The sequence below is a fragment of the Sapajus apella genome, unplaced genomic scaffold (assembly GCF_009761245.1).
Source record: "Sapajus apella isolate SASKATOON/1434 unplaced genomic scaffold, GSC_monkey_1.0 scaffold130, whole genome shotgun sequence".
NCBI lineage: Eukaryota > Metazoa > Chordata > Mammalia > Primates > Cebidae > Sapajus > Sapajus apella.
In genome coordinates this window covers 2,099,404-2,122,571 of record NW_022437070.1, presented here as the reverse complement: position 1 = coordinate 2,122,571, position 23,168 = coordinate 2,099,404, and the positions used below count along the sequence as shown (strand labels likewise).

The following is a 23,168-nucleotide window of genomic DNA, read 5'->3' as shown; positions in this document are numbered from 1 at the left end:
GTTTTTGAGACGAAATTTTTGCTCTTGTTGCCCAGGCTGGAGTGCAGTGACGCGATCTTGGCTCATTACAACCTCCGCCTCCTGGGTTCAAGTGATTCTCCTGCCTCAGCCTCCTAAGTAGCTGAGATTACAGATGCCTGCCACCATGCCCAGCTAATTTTTGTATTTTGGTAGAGACGGGGTTTCGCCATGTTGGTCAGGCTGGTCTTGAACTCCTGACCTCGGGTGATCCACCTGCTTCGACCTCCTAAAGTGCTAGGATTACAGGACTGAGCCACTGCTCCCAGGGTTAAAATTTATTTATTTATTTTATTATTATTTTTTATTTTTATAAACTTTTTTTTTTTTTAGAGATGGGGTTTCACCATGTTGACCAGGTTGGTCTTGAACTGCTGGCCTCAGGTAATCCACCAGCCTTGGCCTCCCAAAGTGCTGGGATTACAAGCGTGAGCCACCACGCCTGGCCAAAATTTATTTATTTATTTATTTATTTTATTATTATTTTTTTTTGAGACAGAGTTTCGCTCTTGTTATCCAGGCTGGAGTGCAATGGCGCGATCTCGGCTCACCGCAACCTCCGCCTCCTGGGTTCAGGCAATTCTCCTGCCTCAGCCTCCTGAGTAGCTGGGACTACAAGCACGCGCCACCATGCCCAGCTAATTTTTTGTAGTTTTAGTAGAGACGGGGTTTCACCATGTTGACCAGGATGGTCTCGATCTCTTGACCTCGTGATCCACCCACCTCGGCCTCCCAAAGTGCTGGGATTACAGGCTTGAGCCACCGCGCCCGGCCCAAAATTTATTTTTTAAAGTTATTTTGTAGAGGCAGGGTCTCACTATGTTGCCCAGGCTGAACTCAAACTCCTGGGCTCAAGGGTTCATCCTGCCTCAGGCTCCAAAGTGCTGCGATTACAGATGTGAGCCACCGCACTCAGCCTTGTCACCACAAAAAAAATTTTAAAAATAGCCTGGCATGGTGGTGTGTGCCTAAAGTCCCAGCTACTCGGGAGACTGAGGCAGAAGGATTGCTGGAGCTCAGGATTTTAAGGTTACAGGCTGTTACACACCAGCCTGGATGACAGAGCAACTCTGTCTCAAAAAACAAACAAGCCAGCAAAACAAAAAAAACAGGGCAAAAGAACGTTCCAAGCAGAGGGAATAGTAAAGGCCCTAAAGCAGAAATAACTTGGCAGTTTAGAGAAAAAGTAAGAAAACCCATGTGGCTGGAGCTGACCTGTTCCCTGAAAGCCCAGAGGGCACAGCTGGGATTAGTGGATGAAAATATAGAGGCTGTGAGGAAAGAAATTGGCTAAAACCAGAACCATCCAGCAAAGAAAGAGGCAGCCCTGGGAGGTGGTACCTGGTTCCTGGAGGCCCCTGAGAGCAGAGCCCAGGTTGTACCTATTCAAGACAGCTGCCCAGGGGATGCCAAGACACTCAGTTCCTCCCTTTCTAACCTGTGTTTGCCCAGAAGTTTCACCCAGTGCTTTGTAAAACCCAGAGTAAACACCCAGGGACTGTAGTTTATATGAAACCCTCCGTGCCTCCATGTTCAGCTAATTTTTGTATTTTTAGTTTTGAGATGGGGTTTTGCCACGTTGGACAGGCTGGTCTCAAACTCCTAACACCAAGTGATCATCCCACCTCAGCCTCCCAAAGTGCTGGGATTACAGGTGTGAGCCACCACACCCGGCCTCCTTTTACAAGCTTTTAAAACACCAAGCAAGACTTTTTTCTTTGTCATGGCCGACTTCATAGACATGTGACCTATGTAGTCATATAGGGCCCTGTGCTCAGGATGGTCCACTGCTTGGTTTGATGCTCCGCTCTCACCATCTTGAAATTCTCAATTTTTGAAAAAGAGGCTGCCACATTTTCATTTACAATGCCCCCTGAACCCAGTACATTATGTAGCTTTTTTCGGGTCTTACTTGCAATTTGGTTTGTATGACAGTTTGATTCATTAGCCCCAAAGATACTGTCATCTCCAGAAGAAGGGGCTGTATTTGTTGTTGGAGTTTTTTGTTTTGTTTTATTTTTCAAGACAGGGTCTCATTCTGTTGCCCAGACTAGAGTGTAACCGAGTGATCATGGCTCACTGCAACCTCAACCTCCCTGGCTCCAGTGATCCTTCTACCTCAGCCCCGCAAAGTAGCTGGGACTACTGGCATGCGCCCCTGGCGCGGTGGAGTGCACTTCTACAAAAAATGAAAAAATTAGCCAGCCACCGATTCTCCTGTCTCAGCCTCCTGAGTAGCTGGGTTTATAGGTACCCACCACCATGCCCGAGTAATTTTTTGCATTTGTAGTAGAGACAGCATTTCACCATGTTGGCCAGACTGGTCTCGAGCTCCTGAGCTCACGTGATCCACCCACCTGGGCCTCCCAAAGTGCTAGGATTACAGGCATGAGCCACTGCTCCCGGCCAAGACAACTTATTTCTTGTCCTTATTTATTAACTCACTTCGTCACAATATTCCAGGCCCTGTTCTAGGTGCTAGGGGTACAGTAGTACCAATGACACAGACGACAGCCCGGTGCAGTGATCAGAGGTGTGAGAGCACCAGGGCGAGGGGGCCTTAGCAGTTGATGGGAGAGAGCCAAAGGAAGCAAGAGGCGAGAGCGGAATGATCAACTGGGCCAGGCCGCAAATGATCAGCCACATTAGGACGTTTTTTTTTTTTTTTTTTTTTTTTTTTTTGAGATAGAGTCTCGCTGGAGTGCAGTGGTGCAATCTCAGCTCACTGCAACCTCCACCTCCCAGGTTCTAGCAATTCTCCTGCCTCAGCCTCCCCAGTAGCTGGGATTACAGGTGCTTGCCACCACGCCTGGCTAATTTTTGTATTGATTGATTGATTGATTGATTGAGATGAAGTCTCGCTCTTGTTTCCCAGGCTGGAGTGCAATGGCACGATCTTGAATTACTGCAACCTCTGCTTCCCAGGTTCAAGCCATTCTCCTGTCTCAGCCTCCTAAGGAGCTGGGATTACAGACGATTGCCACCACGCCCAGCTAATTTTTGCATTTTTAGTAGAGACAGGGTTTCACCATGTTGGCCAGGCTGGTCTCAAACTTCTCACCTCAGGTGATCTGCCTGCCTCATATTTTTAGTAGAGACGGGGTTCTGCTAAAAATACACTGGCCTCCCAAAGTGCTGGGATTACATGTGTGAGCCACCGTGCTTGGCCTTATTTGTTTTTTTGAGATGGAGGCTCATTCTGTCTCCCAGGCTGGAGTCCAGTGACATGATCTTGGCTCACTTCAACCTCCAACTTCTGGGTTCAAGTGATTCTCCTGCCTCAGCTTCCCACGTAGCTGGGTGCGTGCCACCACACCCAGCTAATTTTGGTATTTTTGGTAGAGATGGGGTTTCACCATGTTGACCAGGTTAGTCCCAAACTCCTGACCTTAGGTGATTGACCACTTCGGCCTCCCAAAGTGCTGGGATTACAGGCATAAGCCCCTGCGCCCACCCCACATTAGGAACTTAAACTTGATCCTTAACAATGGGATGGCATGGAAAGGTTTGAAGCAAGATAGTGACGGGGTCAGATTTGTGTTTCAGGAAGGTCACCCTGAGTCTAGCAGAAAGTAGGGCTGGAAGAAGCCAAATGGTGGGGCTGGGTGAACTATAAGAATGTAAACACATGGATAGGGCAGGGCTCTGGGGTTGAAGAGAAGGTGATGGAGGAGGAGTGGGTAAGATCTGCTGACTGACTGGTCAAGGACTAAGGGGAAGTAACAAGTACAGATGATGCCTGGGATTCTGTCTTGAGTGTCCAGGCCGGGATGCGGGCAGCTCTAAAATGGGTAACACACACTGGTTTGCAGATCGAATGCAGAATTCAGTTTTGGATGTCCTAACCAAAACCAGCTTCTGTCCACAAACAGGAAGCAGAGGAAAAACCACACTAGCACACTGCAAGAGTTGGCACTGCTGCTGCCCATAGCCCTGAAGACCAAGAAGCTCACAAAGGTACAGGGAATAAAGGAGAGAGGGCAGATTTGGGAGGCAGGTCTTTAAATAGCAGCAAGTGGGCTGGGCACGGTGGCTCACTTCTGTAATCCCAGCACTTTGGGAGACCGAGGCGAATGGATCACGAGATCAAGAGTTCAAGACCAGCCTGGCCAACATGGTGAAACCCTGTCTCTACGAAAATACAAAAATTTAGCTGGGCATGGTGGCGCATGCCTGTACTTCCAGCTACTCAAGAGGCTGAGGCAGGAGAATCACTTGAACCCAGAAGGCAGAGGTTGCAGTGAGTAGAGATGGAGCCATTGCACTCCAGCCTGGGCAACAAGGGCAAAACTCCAACTCAATTTTAAAAAAAAGAATGCAGGAGGGAACAGCTCACCCAGCCGGGGTGAGAGGGGAAGGGAGGTGGCACTTCTGGAAGAGGAGACCACTGTGCAGAGGCACAGAGGAGGAGAAGCCAGGTGAGGGAGTGCGTGGCGGGAAGAGGAGGCTTTGCAGATAGAGAATACAGTATGAGCCGAGGGCCGGTGAGACGCCAGGGAGCATGTGCCAAAAACTGCACCAGGAGGCAGGCAGACCTTTTTTGAGACAGTCTTGCTCTGTTGCCCAGGCTGGAGTGCTGTGGCATGACCTCAGCTCACTATAACCTCTGCCTCCCGGGTTCACGCGATTCTGCTGCTTCAGCCTCCTAAGGAGCTGGGACTACCGGCATGCACCACCAAGCCTGGCTTATTTTTGTATTTTTATTAGAGACGGGGTTTTGCCACGTTGGCCAGGCTGGTCTCGAACTCTTAACTTCAAGTGATCCATCCGCTTTGGCATCCCAAAGTGCTGGGATTGCAGGTGTGAGCCACCACTCCCAGCCAATCTCTGTAGCCTTAGCAAGCCCCTTAGTACTTTGAGCCTCCGTTCCTGTAGCTGTAGCCCCTGTCTCACTGGGTTGCAGTGAGAGGGCTAGACAGCAGAACAGGAAGGTCTTTGCCAATTGAGGAGTTGTTGGGGTGGATGGGGAATGAGGTCCTGGAGCCTCTGTGTCTTTGGTCCCCAGCAGCCTCACATTGTCTCAAGCCCTGGATGATGTGCTCAACTCTTTTTTTTTTTTTTTTTTTGAGATGGAGTCTTGCTCTGTAGCTCAGGCTGGAGTGTAGTGGCATGATCTTGGCTCACTGCAACTTCTGCCTCCTGGGTCCTGGTTCAAGTGATTTTCCTCCCTCAGCCTCCCAAGTAGCTGGGATTACAAGCAAGCACCACCACGCCCAGTTAATTTTTGTATTTTAGTAGAGACAGGGTTTCGCTATGTTGGCCAGGCTGGTCTTGAACCCATGACCTCGTAATCCTCCCGTCTGGGCCTCCCAAAGTGTTGGGATTACAGGCAGGAGATACCGTGCTCGGCCTAACCCCATCTTTCTCTTGAGGCAGAAGGAGATTCTGGTGCATGCACTGCAGTACATTCAGTACCTCCAAAGAAACATCGATGCAGTCAAGGCCTTGCTGAAATGCCACGCCACCAGTGTGGAAGGTGGCCTTGTGGGTAAGTAGTTCAGCCAGTGTTTCCAGGTGCCTGCGATGTGCCAAGTGTGGTTCCGGCCACCAGGGATACCGAGCAACCCTTGTGTCAAGGCCTGGTAGAGGGGACAAAGTCAGATGTGCAAGATGCCGTGGGAACTCAGAGGAGCGGGGCCTTCAGGACAGTAGGAGACACAGGGAAGCCCTGACAGGCAGAAGAAACAGGCTGGGTGCGGTGGCTCCAGGACTGGGGAGCACTGTCTGGAAGGCAGGAACTGCAACTGGGTGCAGATGGGGTGGGGAATCTGACCTGTCTCCTCCATCCCTGCAGGGCTGGGGCAGAACCCAGCGTCAGGCCCAGCCAGGCGGAGGAGACACTCTACCCCCTCCAGCTCCCCAAGCTCGCAGAAGTCCCGTCTCCAGGGGGCCTGCCAGAAGCCTCGGAAGAAGAAGCTGACCCAAGTGTCAGGTACAAGCTGTCAGTGGAGGCGGAACCAGAAGCCCGGTCACCCAGGAGCAGGGCTCCTTCTCCAGGGAAGTCCTTATCTAGGGGGCCTTCTCAGCAACCTATGCCTGGGTTCAACTTCCAGCTCCTCCTTGTAACAGCAGTAAGGCCTCACACCCAGAAAGTTGGGGTTCACTGGTCTGCGGCAGAACCTGGCATCAGTATTTTTTTTTGAGACGGAGTCTTGCTCTGTGCACCAGGCTGGAGTGCAGTGATGAAATCTTGGCGCACTGCAACCTCTGCCTCCCAGGTTGAAGCAATTCTCCTGCCTCAGCCTCCCAAGTAGCTGGGATTACAGGTGTGTGCCACTATGCCTGGCTAATTTTTGTATTTTTAGTAGAGACAGGGTTTCACCATGTTGGCCAGGCTGGTCTCGAACTCCTGAGCTCAAGTGATCTGCCTGCCTAGGTTTCACGAAGCCCAGGGATTACAGGTGTGAGTCACTGCGCCTGACCAGTATTTTTTAAAGCTTGCAAGCAGATTCTGACGTGTAGACAGGGGTTGAACAAAGAGGCCTGTGATTGAGGATCTGGGCGTACCCATTCCAGGCCAGGCATAGCTTTGACTCAGACAAGGAAGTTTCCCATCTGAGCCTTACTCTGGTGACAGACAGGTGACCCCAGATCCCTCTGACACCCGACTCTCTGCTTCCCCAGAAAACCAAGACCCCAAGAAGACTTGGACCCCAAAGCCTCGCCGCTCCCTGGCCCTGAACAAACCTGAGAAGCTGGTAACCTCATCACCAGACCAGGAAGGAAGAGGCACAGGGGGGACCACCACCCCTCCAAGGTGCCCCGACTCCTGCGGTCACCCCAGACGTGCATCATCCTCGCCTCCAGGTGACAGAAAAGGAGGACAGTCCCAGCTGACGTTGCTGGATCTGGCCGAGGACACCATCCACTGTGACATCTCAAGTTGGTCTTTTTCCTCACTATGAACTTAGTCTTTCACTGAGATGCCACTTTGTGGGCACCTACTGCGTCCCAGACACAGTACCCATAGCGGGTGCTGCAGCAGTGGATAGGAAACACTGCCTCTCCCTTCTCAAGCCTGTGGCCTTGCTCTGGTGGTCTTCTTCATTGAAGGCTGCGTCATGGCTGTAAGGGTGGGACGAGACAGCGTCATCCTCCTGTGTGGGCTTTCCATCACAGAACCAGGAGGAGGGCAGGGCCCCTGCATCAGGCCTCATTTGGCTCTCCCATGCCCCAGTCACTGCCCTGGTTTGGAAAAGGTATGGTGATGTGTTCAGGCAGAGAGCTGGACCAGAGGGACGGAGGTCAGAGCTCAAGGCTTTGAGGCCTCCAGTCATCTCAATCTCATTCCTCTCTCTCTTCATTCAGCCCCTTTTTTTTTTTTTTTTTTTTTTGAGACTGACTCTGGCTCTCTTGCCTGGGCTGGAGTGCAGTGGTACAGTCTTGGCTCACTGCAACCTCTGCCTCCTGGATTCAAGCAATTCTCCTGCCTCAGCCTCCCAAGTAGCTGGGATAACAGGCGTGCACCACCACACCCGGCTAATATTTGTGCTTTTAGTAGAGACAGGGTTTCACCACGTTGGCCAGGCTGGTTTCAAACTCCTGACCTCGGGGGATCCACCCACTTTGGCCTCCCAAAGTGCTAGGATTACAGGCATGAGTCATCTCAACCAGCTTCACTCAGCCCTTTCTCCCCAGCCCGAGCACCTCCTCTGTGCCAGGCCCTGTGCCTGATGCTGGTGACACATCAGTGACCAAGTTCACAGCCCCATGAAGGAATAGCTTATGTTACCCAATACTGACAGCCCAGAGTGACCAAGACTTCCTGGGCTTACCCAGGAATCTGGGGGCCCCAGAAGGGGCATCTGACCCAGCCTAGGGAGCAGGGAGGGCTTCTCAGATCTTCCTGCTGGCTGTGTGACCTTTGGCAAGTTACTTGAGATCTCAGTGCCTCAGTTTACTTACCTGTAAAATGGGTATAATAATGGTGCCCTTAGGCAAAGGTGAACAGAATGGAAAAGGCTCCCAGCAGCGCTCACAGCTGTAAGCTCTGTATTCTTGTCAGCTAGCTTCATGGTCATTGTCAGGATTCCACTTAACGGGTATTCTTCATTACAGCTTCTTCTTTTTTTATTTTTTGAGACAGGGTCTCACTCTGTCACCCAGGCTGGAGTGCAATGGCGCCATCTCAGCTCACTGCAACCTCCGCCTCCTGAGTTCAAGTGATTCCCCTGCCTCAGCCTCCCAGGTAGCTGGGATTACAGGTGTGTGCCACCATGCCCAGCTAATTTTTGTATTTTTAGTAAAAATGGGGTTTCGCCATGTTGGCCAGGCTAGTCCTAAACTCCTGAACTCAGATGATCCGCCTACCTTGGCCTCCCAAAGTGCTGGGATTACAGGCACCCACCACCATGCCTGGCTAATTTTTATATTTTTAATAGAGACTGGGTTTTACCATGTTGGCCAGACTGGTCTCCAACTCCTGACTTCAAGTGATTTGCCCGCCTTAGCCTCCCAAAGTGCTAGGATTACAGGCATGAGCCACCTTGCCTGGCCCCATTACAGCTTCTGATAGGGATGCGGGATTCCAAAAACCTAGGGGTGATTTGGGGCACCCTTCAGCCTCACGACGGTGCCCTACATCCTGAGGTTTGGGCTAGGATTCGGGACTGGGTGTGTTAACAGAACTTGGCCCCCTTCCTCCCGTGTCTGGGCATCCTGGAATTTGGCCCAGTCCCCAGGCGTGGTGACCCTGATCTGCCCTCCTAGGCTGCTGGTGCCAGGACAGTGTCCAGGACGACACTTCCCCTGCGTTCCTGGCCCAGGAAGATGTGGAGAGTATCCATTTTCTCACCAAGACCCAGCCCCATCCCAGGTAAGGGAGTCCCCAGGGCACTGAGTGGGCAGTGCTGAGGGGTTTGATGTGGCGCAGGTGAGGGGTAGTGGGAAGAGAGGCCAATTCGTGCCCTCTGTGGGTACCCCTTGAGCACCAATAGCGGCCCAGCTTTGTGCCTGCCACTGTGAGCTTGCAGGAAAGCCCGATTTCCCATTTCCTGGACATGGTCACAGCTTTCTCACCCGTCCCCCTGCCTCCTCTGTTACCCCTCCGTCCCATCCTCATGTGACCACATGGCTTTTCCAACACAGAGACCTTGACCATGGAGGTCGTGGCATAAAGCCTTTCCTCAGTGTCTGTAGCATAGAATCCAATATCTTTTTTTTTTTTTTGGAGACAGGGTCTCATTCTGTTGCCCAGGCCAGAGAGCAGTGACATGATCATAGGTCACTGCAGCCTCAACCTTCAGGGCTCAAGCAATCCTCCCGCCTCAGCTTCCTGAGTAGCTGGGACCACAAGCGCACACCACCCAGCTAATTTTTTTATGTATATTTTTTGTAGAAATGAGGTCTCCCGGCAGGGCACAGTGGCTCACACCTGTAATCCCAGCACTTTGGGAGGCCAAAGCGGTCAGATCCCGAGGTCAGGAGATTGAGACGCTCCTGGCTAACACGGCAAAACCCTGTCTCTAGTAAAAATACAAAAAATTAGCCGGTGTGGTGGCATGCGCCTGTAGTCCCAGCTATTCAGGAGGCTGAACCGGAGAATCAATCACTTGAACCCAGGAGGCGGAGGCTGCAGTAAGCCGAGATCATGCCATTGTACTCCAGCCTGGGTTACAGAGTGAGACTCCGTTTCAAAAAAAAAGAAAGGAAAAAAAAAGAGGTCTCCCTATTTCCAGCCCAAGCTGGTCTTGAACTCCTGGACTCAAACAGTCCTCCCACCTCAGCCTCCCAAAGTGCCGGGATTACAGGCATGGGTCACTGCACCCGGCCCCGATACCTTACCCGGCATGTGAGACCTTCAGCAGCCCCCAACTCACCTCATCAGCCCTGCCCTTCGCCCATGACTCTTACACTTCACACCACACACGTTCGCCGTTCCCTAGGAGCCCTGCGCCAGCCCCTCTGGGCTTCTCACATTCCAGTACCTCTCCCTGGATGGCCTGCTTCCCTGTGCCCCCGGAAAAACACCCATCCCTAAAAAAAAATTTTTTTAAAGAAAAAAAAAAAAAAAAGTCCGGGTGTGGTGGCTCACGCCTGTAATCCAAGCACTTTGGAGGCCAAGGGGAGATCACCTGAGGTCGGGTGTTCAAGACCACCCTGACCAACATGGTAAAACCCCGTCTTTAAAAAAAAAAAAGAAAACCACCCATCCCTCAGGCTGAGCCCACTGCTCTCCACTGGCTCATCCTTCCCCAACGCCTCAGTCACAGCACTGCCCCCTAGTCTGCAGCGCCTGTTTACCAGCTGGGCTCTCCTCCAGAAACTGTAAGCTCCCTGAGGGTGGAGTCGCAGCTGACTGAGCTTTACTCCCCTAGCACTCCCCAAGGGGCCAGTGCAGAGCAACAAAGGGGCTCCATAGCAGTTTCCAGCCCAGGGCCTGTGTGGGCTGGAAACACAGGCCCTGGGCTGTGTTTCTGACTTGGGTTTCTAACTCAAACTCACCTCTCGTAGGCAGCCATTGGTGTTCTATGATTCCAGCCAGGATGTGGACAAAAGGTCCCTAGACGTTGACCCCTGGCTTCCTGCCTGGACCCCAGAGGACAGCCCTCAAGGTGACTGCAACTCTCTCGCTCCTCCTTGCAGGCTGGTTTGGGCCTTCCCACACTTCAGTCTGAGGATTTCTATGGAAGAGGGGAGGTGGGAAAGGGAACGGAGATCCCCTAGGCACAGGGAAGGCAAACACACAGTGTACCTGCCATCTCTTCACCACCGCTGCAATGGCAGACATTGCTAATCAATCACTACTCTTTCCTTGAGCCCAGGTACTGCCTCAGAATCATTCTGGGTCTTTTTGGTTTGTTTTTTTGAGACAGGGTCTCACTCTGCTGCCCAGCCTGGGATGCAGTGGCATGATCTCAGTTCACTTCAACCTCTGTCTCCTGGCTTCAAGGGATTTTCCTGCTTCAGCCTCCTGAATAGCTGGGATTACAGGTGCCCACCACCATGCCCAGCTAATTTTTGTATTTTTAATAGAAATGAGGTTTCACCATGTTGGCCAGGCTGGTCTCGAACTCCTGACCTTAGGTGACCTGCATGCCTCAGCCTCCCAAAAGTGCTGGGATTACATCATGAGCCACTGCCCCAGCCTCTTTCTGTGTTTGTTTTTGCTTTTGACACAAGTTCTCCCCGAGGCTGGAGTGCAGTGGCGCAATCACAGCTCACTGAGGCCTCCAATTCCTGGCCTCAAGGGATTGTCCTGCCTCAGCCTCTCAAAGTGCTGGGATTACAGGCACATGCCACTGCTCCAGACCTCAGAATCTTTTTTTATTCTTTTCTTTTTTTTTTTAGCTCTGACACAGGTCAGACTTTTTTTTTTTTTTTTTTTTTTGAGACGGAGTTTTACTCATGTTACCCAGGCTGGAGTGCAATGGCGTGATCTCGGCTCACCGCAACCTCCGCCTCCTGGGTTCAGGCAATTCTCCTGCCTCAGCCTCCTGAGTAGCTGGGATTACAGGCACGCGCCACCATGCCCAGCTAATGTTTTGTATTTTTAGTAGAGACGGGGTTTCACCATGTTGACCAGGATGGTCTCGATCTCTTGACCTCGTGATCCACCCGCCTTGGCCTCCCAAAGTGCTGGGATTACAGGCGTGAGCCACCGCACCCGGCCAGACTTTTTTTTTTTTGAGATGGAGTTTCACTCTCATCACCCAGGCCGGAATGCATTGGCGCTATGTCGGCTAACTGCAACCTCCACTTCTGGGTTCAAGCGATTCCGTGTCAGCCTCTGCACAGCTGGGATTACAGGCATGCACCAGCACGCTCAGCAAATTTTTGTATTTTTAGTACTGATGGGGTTTCACCATGTTGGCCAGGCTGGTCTCAAACTCCTGACCTCAGGTGAGCCACGTACCTCGGCCTCCCAAAGCACTGGGATTACAGGCTGGAGCCACCGCGCCTGAGCTCAGAATCTTATCGCAGAGTTGCAGGTAGTTATAATCAGCCTGTGGGATCTTGCACTTTACGATACTGATTTTTTTTTGTGGCCATCCCTGACATAATGCCAAACGTCATTTCTCTTCATGTCCTTTTTTTCCAATTTTGAGACAGAGTCTCACTCTGTCACGCAGGCTGGAGTGCAGTGGCACGATCTCGGCTCACTGCAACCTCTGCCTCACGGGTTCAAGTGATGCGACTGCCTCAGCCTTCTGAGAAGCTGAGATTACAGGCACGTGCCACCACGCCCAGCCAATTTTTGTATTTTTTCATAGACACAGGGTTTCACCATGTTAGCCAGACTGGTCTTGAACTCCTGACCTCAAGTGACCCACCCGCCTCGGCTTCCCAAAGTGCTGGGATGACAGGCGTGAGCCACCGCGCCCGGCTGCCTCTTCATTTCTCCGACCAAGAATTCAAACTGAGAAACTGACATTCGCTTTCCCCAGCATCAGGCACTGTGCCCCAGCGTCAGGCACTGTCTCCTCAATGCCAGTTGCTGTGCTAGGGCACAGGGTGATCTCTGGCCACAGCTCTGAGTCTGCTGTTTCCTTTCCAGGGAGCCCACTGTCCCTGGGGCCTCCCCAGATTGATGTCTGGAGCACAACAGGCCACCCAAGTGAGATCCTTGGGCTCAGCCCCAGCCTTTTCAGCTCCCCTGGGAAACTGCTTCCAGATGAGCTCTTGGAGGATGGCACAGAGTACCTGACCCAAGGTGAGGCCTCAGGGCTGGCCCTGAGGCTTAGTTCCTTTGGGAAACATACGGTGCCTAGGCCTGCGCTAGGCCATCCTGGGTGCCCAGGGTGGATCCTGGCTCTGCCTCAGGGAGCCCACAGCCTAGTGGGGGAGCAACCACAGGCTGTTGTGGTGAGTGGGTGGCTCTAGAAGCCCATAACAGCACTTGGGCTCACTCTGTGGGTGGGAGGTGACCCACGGGAGTGGGCTGTGAGCGGGATTTGGACACAGGGTGGGAGATCCTGAAGGAGAAAGCCAGAGACAGGGTTCCGGCTAGCAGGGACAGCGTGGCTGAAGCTTGGTGCTGTGGGAGAAGCATTTCGGCTCTGGCAGCCCCTCTGGTCTCCCTCCCTAGCAGCTCTCTTTAAAGAAGTGCGCTTTGATCTGGAGTCTTCACCTTCAGCCTACATACAGGAGGCTCCACAGGAGAAGGTAGAAATCCTCTGCCCCTCTGCCCAGAGACCCATCCATCCATCTTTCCACACACACCACTCACAGCTTCATTCACTCATGCACCCATCCCCCTTCCAGCTGCCATGCCCCCCGCCTGCCCACCCACTCACTCATGCTTCTCCTCATCCTTCAAAAAACACACCCACCCTGTGTGCGTGCCATTGGCCACCAGAGCCGGCTCTGTGCTTGGAGCAAACTGAACAAGGATAAAAGCTAAAAGCTGCCCCCCCATACAAAAACCCCACATTGTTTTATTTATTTATTTATTTTTTGAGACCGAGTTTCCCTCTTGTCACCCAAGCTCCAGTGCAGTGGCACAATCTTGGCTCACTGCAACCTCCACCTCCTGGGTTCAAGAGATTCTCCTGCCTCAGCCTCCCAAGTAGCTGAGATTACAGGTGCCCGCCACCACGCCCTGCCAATTTTTGGTATTTTTAGTGGAGATGGTGTTTTACCATGTTGGCCAGGCTGGTCTCAAACTCCTGACCTCAAGTGACCTGCCCACCTCAGCCTCCCAGAGTGCTGGGATTACAGGCATGAGCCACTGCACCCAGCCTCCCACACCATTTCACAACCACTGTATGAAGCAGGGTCTTCTGTGGCCCCATTTTACAGATGAGAAAACTGAAATCAAAAGAATAGTCTGGGTGCAGTGGCTCACGCCTGTAATCCCAACACTTTGGGAGGCTGAGGCGGGCGGATCACTTGAGGTCATGAGTTTGAAACTAGCCTGGCCAACATCAAGAAACCCCATCTCTACCAAAAATACAAAAATTGGTCAGGCGCAGTGGCTCATGCCTGTAATCCCAGCACTGGGAGGCCAAGGAGGGCGGATCACCTGAGGTCAGGACTTTGAGACCAGCCTGGCCACCATGGCGAAATCCTGTCCCTACTAAAAATACAAAAAATTAGCAGGGCGTGGTAGCACTTGCCTGTGATCCCAGCTACTCAGGAGGCTGAGGCAATAGAATCGCTCAAACCTGGGAGGCGGACGTTGCAGTGAGCCGAGATAGCGCAGTTGCACTCCACCCTGGGCAACGAGAGCAAAGGCCTGTCTCAAAAAAATAAAATAAAGAATACAAAAATTAGCCGGGCATGGTGGTGGGCGCCTGTAATCCCAGCTACTTGGGATAGAAGACAAGATAGCCTGAGGAGTAGCTTGAGACGGGAGAATTGCTTGAACCTGGGAGGCAGATGTTGCAGTGAGCCAAGATCCCACCACCACACTCCAGCCTGGGCGACAGAGCAAGACTCCGTCTTAAAAAAAGTGGGGGGCTGGGCGCAGTGGCTCATGCCTGTAATCCCAGCACTTTGGGAAGCCAGTGTGGGCGGATCACGAAGTTAGGAGTTCAAGACCAGCCTGACCAATATGGTGAAACTCCATCTGTACTAAAAATACAAAAGTTAGCCAGGAGTGGTGGTGCGAGCCTATAGTCCCAGCTACTTGGGAGGCTGAGGCAAGAAAATCACTTGAACCCAGGAAGTGGAGGTGCAATGAGCAGAGATCATGCCACTGCACTCCAACCAGAGCGACAGAGTGAGACTCCATATCAAAAAAAAAAAAAAAAAAAAGAGTGAGAATGATCCCTGATCCCCAGGAATGCTCAGAGACCAAAACCCAAGATTCCCCTCCTGGGCCCCTGGACCAACCTCTGTAGCCACCTTGCACTCCAGGAAGCCACCGTCCAATGGAGCAGCAGCCCCAGCCCTAGTCCATGATTCTTCTTCCAGTGTCCCCTCAGTGAGTAGATGAATTGGTGGCAGAAACAAAAACGGACACCAGTGGCGGAGTTCTTAGCCCCAGGCACTCAGTGGGATGCTCCTCAACCCCGTGAGGCATAGACTGTGACCACTATTTTGTAGATGAAATAGATGCTCAGAGATGTTAAGACTGGCTGGCTGTGGTGGCTCATGCCTGTAATCCCAGTACTTTGGGAGGCCGAGGCAGGAAGATCACGAGTTCAGGTGTTCAACACCAGCCTGACCAACATGGCAAAACCCCGTCTCTACTAAAAATATAAAAATTAGTCATGTGTGGTGGCACATTCCTGTAATCCCAGCTACTTGGGAGGCTGAGGCAGGAGAATCTCTTGAACCTGGGAGGTGGAGGTTACTGTGAACCGAGATCGCACCATTGCACTCCTGCCTGGGCAACAAGAGTGAAACTCCATCTCCAAAAAAATATATATATATATTACCCCAACATAAGAGGTCTGCGTTCTGGGGGGATAAAGGGGTACCACTGGTCTCCCGTCCCATCTTTCTCCCTCATCATGGCCCAGGACACACCCACCAAGGCCCCCGAAGACCCTTCGGAATCCTACAGCCTGCCCCGGTCCTCCGTCTCACTGGATCACTGCTACCTTTCACTGAATGAGAACGGCAAGGCGCCATCCAGCTCCACCTCCAGTCCCAGCTCCAGCTCCAGCTCAGACGACAGCGACTCGGAGCCCCTGTGGAGGAAACCAGAGGTGAGAGACGTGGCCACGTGCCAGGGCCGGCGGGCCTCTTTCCTCCCTCACTGTCCTCTTCCTCCCCCAGGATGGGTTCTCAGGCCCTGTCTCCCACCCGAGCGACCCTGGGGGAGGAGAGGTCCCTAAGGTTTTAAGCAAAGTCCTTGGGGCTGACTTTGCTAGATCAGGTGCTAGCAAGACGTGTACCTCTCATTGTTCTCGCTCAGCGCGCGGTAGCAGTGGTCCAGCGAGACGGAGGACCGGGGCAGGCTGTGGGACTCAGGAGGGTCTTTGGGGGCTTTGGAGGGTGTGTCTTGGGCCACAGTGAGGGAGAAAGATGGAGGGGGAGACCAGTGGTGCCCCTTCATCTCCCCAATACTCAGGCCAACCCGGAGGGTGCGCCGGGCTCCAGTGAAGGCGACGAAGACACCACGTGGACCCCTAACCAGCAGGCCTCACCCCTGCCAGCAGTTGGGAGAAAGGCCAAGAAGGGCCAAGCAGTCAGGGCCCCTGGGAAGCCCAAGGAGAACAAGAAAGGCCCCTGCCCACCCCAGATGAAGAAGAAGTGTGTCAATGGCTTCATCATGTTCTGCAGGATGAACCGGAAGCAGTACATCCGGTGGGTAGGGGCGTCTTTGGCCCTGGGGAAGGCCCTGCCTTTGCTCTCTGCCCGCAGCCTGGCCATGCCGCTCCCCACTGTCTGACACTGTCTGACACTCTTTTCCCCTCCCAGACCCCACTGACCCTTCCAGGACCTCAGTTCTCCCCCAGAACTGAACCCGGCCCCATCATACTGGACAGGGCCCATTCATTGCCAGCGCCGAAACCCAACTCAGACTTCAGACTTCAGAAGGAAAGGAAACAAAAAAAAATTTTTTTTTTGAGTTGGAGTCTTACCTTGTCACCCAGGCTGGAGTGCAGGGGCGTGATCAAGGCTCACTGCAACCTCTGCCTCCCAGATTCTCCTGCCTCAGCCTCCTGAGCAGCTGGGATTACAGGCGCACACCACCACTCCCGGCTAATTTTTGTATTTTTAGTAGAGACAGGGTTTCACCATGTTGGCCGGGCTGATCTTGAACGCCTCACCTCCAGTGATCTGCCCACCTTAGCCTCCCAGATTGCTGGGGATTACAGGTGTGAGCCACCAGGCCCAGCAAGGAAAGGAATGAATTAGCTTATATAACCTAGAAAACACGGGCGGGTGTAGACTGCCTTGAGATGTAGATGGTTTTACAGCTCACACAAGGCTGTCTGGAATCTTCGTCCTTTTCGCTCAGTTCTGCTCTCTTCTGGGCTGGCTTCATTCTCTGGCAGGCGGAGTCACCGCAGGAGGCGCAGACTTGGGTCCTGTCTCCCACCCGAGCGACCCTGGGGGAGGAGAGGTCTCCATTGTTTTTAGCAAAATCCTTGAGGCCGACTTTGGTAGATTGGGTGCCCACCCGTAACCAGTCATTGCCAGGCCTGGAGCCAGGGGATGGGGGTCCCCCAAGCCACAGTGGAGAAGAGCTGGTTTCTTTACAGGAAGATCCGGGTGTGAGTGTCAGGAGCAGTGGCCACAGGTCCCCTGCACTCTCTGGGGACACCAGGTGCCTAGCTGTGAACAGCCACTGAGTCTAGCTGCCTCTGCCTCCTCAGCTCTAGAGGGTGGTCTTGGAGGCCTCATAGGCCCACAGGGCTAGGAAGAGTCCGAGTTCTCAGTCAGCATACCCCACGGGCCTCTCCTTACCTTCTCCTTCTCCCTGTCCCAGATTCTGTCCTGGGACCGCTTCCACGGCTGCTACCAAGGAGCTGGCCCAACTGTGGCGGGTGATGACCCAGCAGGAACGAAGGCCATACTGGTGAGAGGCCCTGGCCCGAGGTGTGGGGGTGTGGGGGTAGAAGGGCCTCCCTGCTCTGGAACCCTGCTCTGTCTCCAGAGCCTTGGGTGTCATGGCATGGGAGACTGAGCCGAGGAATCTGCGTGTTACCTGTTCTTATGAAACCCTTGGGGGTGACAGAGGTGGAGGGGTGCCCCACCACTGCTAGGTTGGGGAGCAGCTGAACGTGGACATGGACCCCCTGCCTCAATCCCTTTGCAATCTCTACCACACGAGGTCTGATTTTCCTGTCACTTGGCCGCCTTGCCTCCCCCAAACCCTGGCCTGTCCACCTTCAAGGAGCTGCCACCTGCCCACTTCCAAACTGGTCCCTGAAAAATTGAGCAAAACTTTGAACACATCCCAGAGCCCTTGGCCAAGTCCCGTCTTACAGACCAGGACTTGGTGGCACCAAGGTTTGCCCAGAAGAGGATAAAACGGTGGCCCGGGCCGCTACGGGGGCCACGGGGTTGGGGTGGGGGTGTGACAGGGACCCCTGGAGGCGAGTGAGGAAGCCGGGCCGTCCCGCCACGTCTCCCCAGCACCAAAGCTCGCAGGTTCAGCCGTCAGCACAACCGCATCGTGAAGCAGGACGGCTCCAGCAGCGAGGACGAGGACTGGGAGACGCCCAAGCCCTTCTACCAGCTGCTGGCTGAGAAGGCCTTGCCACTGCCCCCGCACCTCCAGTGAGAGGGCAGCCCCCTCGCCTGCTCCCCTCACCCCTCACCCCTCAAGGCAACTGTGGCTCTTGCTGGAAGCCAGGACCCATCAATGAACTTGTCCCTCCTGGGCCTCCAGCTTCTGAGAATGCAGGTCCCCTTAGCCAGGTCCCATGGGGCCAGGGAGGGGAGCACTGATTGGCCCCCACTGCTGGGCACATTTGCCTGGAGCACCAGAGTCGCCCACAGCTGCCCTGATTCTCCCCCGGGCTTATCAGGAAGAGAACCCAAAATGAAATTCGGGGTGTTGGAGGGTGAAGTTTACCAGCCCCCTGCTTTTTCCTTCCCCACCCCACAGCCACACGGTTGCAGCCCTGTTCAAGCTCACCTCACCCTACTCCTCCCTCTCCTGTTTTATTTTTAGGCTATTTATTGTTTTAAAGAAAATAAAGTGGGACCTTTGTTACCAGCAAGAGACAGGGGCAGGCCCTCCCAAGTCCCCCTGCTGCCCTCATCTGGAGGCCTGCGGCTGGCAAGAGGCCTCACTGCCCGCCCTCCGCAGCCGCCCTGTGCATCTGAACGCAAAGCCCTGTCCCCCGGGAGGCAGCAGTGGGAAAGTTGGGTCTCCACTAGGGCTGTGTTCAGTGCTGCTTTGGGCAGGCCCTGGAAGGCACCCCATAGCCCTGGTGGTGGTGTAGTCCACTAATTTTATTTTAATTGAAAATGGAGGCATAACATGTCCTAGAAAAATAAAGATTTAGGATACAAAGGGGACACAGCGGGCAGGGCTGCCCCTGGGGATGAGGGAATCTTTGGTCTGGGCCAGATGTGACGACAAGGGCTTGAGTCCAGGGGAGCTGGTCAGGGAAGATCCCCGGCGCCCCACAGCTGCCCCCGCCCTGGCAGGAAATGCCATGCTTGGGAGGGTCTCCAGTCTCTGGGGCGGGGGCTGCCTGTCCTCTACCTTCGGATTCCAGGCAGTTGTGACAACACCAGCTATCTATCAGCAGAGCTATTAATAGCGTTTCAGGGAGTGACAGGGAGAAGGCTCTGAAGGCTGGAGGTCTGGCCCGGGGGCAGGGTGTTCTGCTCACAGATAGTACCAGGTGGAAGGGGCAGGGCCCCTGAGTCAAGACCCCCAAGTCCTCCGTGTATATGGCAGGGCACAGCATGGGGAGGGCTGTAACAGAGAGGCCTCCCATCCAGAGGGGAAGGAGCCCTGGGCAGGAGGTGGCCTGGGACGCATCTCCCAGCATCACCAGGGCTGGGAGAGGCCACCCAGGTAGGATGTGGTGGCTGGGGTCTTCAGCAATCGCGTTTCTGGGGCTCCCTCCTCCAGCTCCTGTCCCTAAATCTTCAGCACCATTGTTGTGCGAGGCCACGGGGCCACGCTGGGTCACAGTTCCAAGGGCTCCTCCACAGGCACTGACTGGAGCTGCGTCAGGACCTTGGCCTCAGCTTCCAGCCCCTCATCAACCTCGCCCCCTGCGGTGGCCCCCAGGAGCAGCCCCTCAGGGTCAGGGTCTGGCAGCCTCAGCACGGTGTGGGGGGCCTGTGTCCCCAGCCCCTTTTCTGTTTCCAGCAGCCCCTCTGTTCCTGCACTTAGTTCCAGCGCTGCTGGCCAGACCGGCACAGCCGCAGGTGACAGCATCAGCCCCTCTGGTGGGGCCGCTGAGAAGCTGGGCAGGAGGCTGGGGGAGTCAGGGGAGAAGGGCAGGCTGGCGCCAGAGGTGGTGGCGGTGGGAGGTGGCTGCTGCGTGGAGAGGGTGCCTAGGGCATGGGCCTCTGAGAGAGCAGGGCTGGGGGCCACCGGGAGGCCTCCCTCAGGGACAGAGATGGCTGTCTCTGGCTTCAGGGGCAGGGCCAGGCCGGGGCCTGGCGGCAGGACCTGGGAGACGAGCATGCTGGTGGGGAAGGTGGCGGTGAGGATGATCTTGCCCTGCTGCACAGCCACACCCGTCACGATGGGGCTCCCAGACACAGGATTGGCCAGGAGGAAGTTTCCTGTGGGGAGAGGGGCCCAGCGTAGGTGAGAGCCCCGGGAGAGCCGGCCAAGCCAGGTGGAGGTGGAGACTGCAGCAGGAGGGCGGGCAGAGGGAGCCTTCCGGTGGGGCACTGGGACTTGCCAGGGATAAGATGCCCCCCAGGAGCCCACGGACAGCCCCTCCCTCTCTGATGACTGCACCCCCCTCCCCTGGCTCTTACCCAGGCCTGAGGGAAGAAAATGGGGGTACCTGGGGCAGTGGCCGAAGGCAGCTGCAGGGCAGTCACGCCCACCCCAGAGTTGATCAGGTGCACGTTGGCAGGGCCTGCTGCGGCTGCCACCTTCACAGGGCTGCCTGGCCCGGCTGCCAACAGCTGCAATGGCCCCACAGCTTGGGGCAGGGTCACCACCTGCGAGGTGGGCACCACCTGGGGCAGGTTCAACAGTGGGGAAGTGGGGCTCAGGCCCGTAGGGTACCCTGGGGGTGGGGAGAGCGGCACCACTTGTGGGGCAGCCACAGCAGGCACTGGCCCCGGGGGCAGAGGAAAGGTGGCAGCTGGCAGGGGGCCAGGCACCACTTGGGGCAGGGGCCCGGGGACCTCCTCTCCAGGGGCTGGTCCTGAAGCAGCCACCTGGGCCCCTTTGGTCTCAGGGGCCTCTGGCTGAGCCTCCTCCAGCCGCACCTCCCCTGTCTGAGGGTCCAGGACCAGGGAGGTCTTGGCCTCGCTGGCCCCCTGAGGGCTGGGCTGCGGTGGAGGGGCACCCCCGCCCCCGGTGAGCAGCAGTGGGCCCAGGCTGGAGGCCTCGCCCAGGGCCAGGCCATTGATGATGACAGGACCCCCGTTGAGGAGTACTGCTGGGGAGCTACTGGCAGCCAGGAAGCTCCCATTCACCAGGATGGAGGAGGAGGCAGGGCACGGCGCAGGAGGGCTGGCCCCCGCCAGGAATATGGAGCTCTGGGCTGCGGCCTCGGCAGACACTGGGGCTGCCCCTCTCTCCAGGTCCTCAGGACTTCGGCTGGACTCATCCTCAGTCGTGGGATTCCCATCAGACTCACTGGCCAAAAAAATGGCTGTTAGCTGGGGTCCCTTAGCGTGTGGGGCCTCCGGCAGAGCCAGCTGGCTGCTCTCCCACTTTTCCCAGGCCCAAGCTTCAGTGGATCATTCCAGGAGTTATGAAGCCCCTCTGAGACTACCCAAAACCCGAGGGCCTTTTGCAAGCCAGGCGTGGACACCACTGCAGAGAAGCGCTGGGGAGGGAAGAGGCCCTTGCTCTCCCCATGCCTCGGCCTTGCGTCCCCAGGCTGAGCTCCCAGGTTGCCCTAAAAGTTCCTTGGTTGGGTGGAAAGCAGGCGAGTGGCCTGGAGAGAGGGAGCAGGCGCCGCCAGCCCAGTTCTTGGTGCCCTCCCCGCAGGGCGTCAGAGAAGGGAGAGGCCAGCGCTCAGGGTGGGAGGGGAAGGGCTTGGGTTACAGGGAAACCAGAGCTGAGGAAGGTTCACGTTTCACAACAAAGGCAGACTACGGACCACGCTGTCCAGGCCCGGAGGGGGTGTGGGGGCGGGTGGGGAAGAGTAACGGCAGGGAAGAAAGGGGGCTGGAAAGCAACCCCTACGCGGGGTGGGGTGGGCACAGGCCCCTGCCCTCTTTCCGAAGCCCCTCTAGTGCACCCCGCAGTATGGTTCCCAACACCGATGGGATTTGGGCAGGAGCTCAGAATGGAGCCGCGGTTAGAGGAGACGCGTGCTGGGCAGTGATGCTGCGGAGAAGGCCCAGGCGAGTGCCTGTGCCGTCCACGCTTAGTCCCCGCGCCCCGCGGGCGCCCGGGGCTTGAGCGGGAGGAGTCCGAGGACCTCGGCGAGCTGGTCCCAGCAGTGGGCACGGGGAATGAGGACTGGTGGGCGGGATGTCCCCGGGAAAGCGGGACTTGCGCCTCCCAAGGACCCTCACCTCTTGCAGGGCGCGCCGCCGCTGGCCCCGGTCCGATCGCGCTGTCGCCGGTTCTTGAACCAGTTGCTGACCTGCGTGAGCGAGAGGCCGGTGAGCGTGGCCAGGCGGCGCTTCTCGTCCGGCGTCGGGTAGCGGTTGCCGCGGTAGCAGGCCTTGAGCGCGGCACGGGAGCGCTCCTTGAAGCAGTAGACTGTCTCCTCGCCGTCCCAGATGGTCTTAGGCAGCGGGAACTTCTTGCGCAGTCGATACTTGTCCACTGCGCCCAGCGCGCGGCCGCGGGCCCGCTCGGCCTCGTGGTAGCGCGCGCGCAGGTAGAGGTCCTGCAGGAAGGCGTGGTGGGCGGCGGGGAAGGGGCGGCTCTCGAGTAGCCGGTAGAGCTCAGCGTACTCGCCCCGCTGGAAGGCCACCAGGGCCCGCGCGCGCAGCACCGGGTCGCTGCCACGTAGGCGCTCGGCCGGGGGCAGTGCGCCCAGGAAGCGGCTCAAGCGGCCGGCGTGGCCCGCCTGGAGCAGCGCCTCGCAGACGCACGCCACCTGCTCGGGTGAGAAGCGGAGGCCCGTGGGCGGTTCGGCAGCGGCCTCGGGGGGCGAACCGGGGACGCCCGGGGATCCCGGGCCCTCCGCTCCCGCCGCCGCTTCACCCGCCCCGGCCCCGGCCGCTGCCGCCGCCTCACCCTCGGCCGCCTGCAAAGTTTGCAGGAGCTGGCGCGCTTCCTCCTCCTCCTCTTCGGTCGCCGTGGCCGCCACTGCCTCCCCCCCCGGCCGCCGGCCCCACGCTCGGCTCCGCAGGCAAGGTAGCCATGTTTTGCAACTTTGGGAAGTTCCTCCCTCCTTCTCTTCCTCCCTTGGGCTTTCCCCAGCCCCCTCCCCCACCTGTCCCCCCTTTTCGCCCCACTCCCCACGCTTCTCGATCTCCCCAGGCCAACCCTGCGCCCCACACCGGGAAGGCGAGACCCAGCTCTCCACCCAGTCTCTGTCCCTGTGTGTGTGTTCGTCCCTCTCCCTGTCTGTCCGTGATTCTCCCTTTGTTTTCCCTCCGCCTCTGGCCGCGCTTTCTGCCTCCCCCCGCGTGTGCTTCTGGCTCAGGGCCTCAGTTTCCACATCGGGACAACGCAGAAGGTAACGGGC

At 56.0% G+C, this 23,168-nt stretch overlaps 2 protein-coding genes across 2 annotated transcripts in view; one reads left to right on the top strand and one right to left on the bottom strand.

Moving 5' to 3' along the window:
- BHMG1 (basic helix-loop-helix and HMG-box containing 1) overlaps positions 1-18,574 on the top strand; it is a 30,869-nt gene extending 12,295 nt beyond the window's left edge. The window contains exons 2-13 of the mRNA XM_032262844.1: positions 3,891-3,975; positions 5,395-5,506; positions 5,813-5,950; positions 6,643-6,900; positions 8,728-8,833; positions 10,471-10,571; positions 12,515-12,670; positions 13,046-13,122; positions 15,426-15,623; positions 15,980-16,215; positions 17,345-17,434; positions 17,995-18,574. Coding sequence (XP_032118735.1) covers positions 3,891-3,975; positions 5,395-5,506; positions 5,813-5,950; positions 6,643-6,900; positions 8,728-8,833; positions 10,471-10,571; positions 12,515-12,670; positions 13,046-13,122; positions 15,426-15,623; positions 15,980-16,215; positions 17,345-17,434; positions 17,995-18,142 — 1,705 coding nt within the window. The 3' untranslated portion in view covers positions 18,143-18,574. The remainder of the gene's footprint in view (positions 1-3,890; positions 3,976-5,394; positions 5,507-5,812; positions 5,951-6,642; positions 6,901-8,727; positions 8,834-10,470; positions 10,572-12,514; positions 12,671-13,045; positions 13,123-15,425; positions 15,624-15,979; positions 16,216-17,344; positions 17,435-17,994) is intronic.
- A 224-nt stretch (positions 18,575-18,798) lies between these two features.
- On the bottom strand, positions 18,799-22,842 carry SIX5 (SIX homeobox 5). Its single transcript, XM_032262594.1, is given in 4 exon segments — positions 18,799-20,115; positions 20,346-21,151; positions 22,042-22,799; positions 22,801-22,842. Coding segments are annotated over 4 exon segments (2,214 nt in total). The 3' UTR covers positions 18,799-19,507.
- Positions 22,843-23,168: the final 326 nt, after the last annotated feature.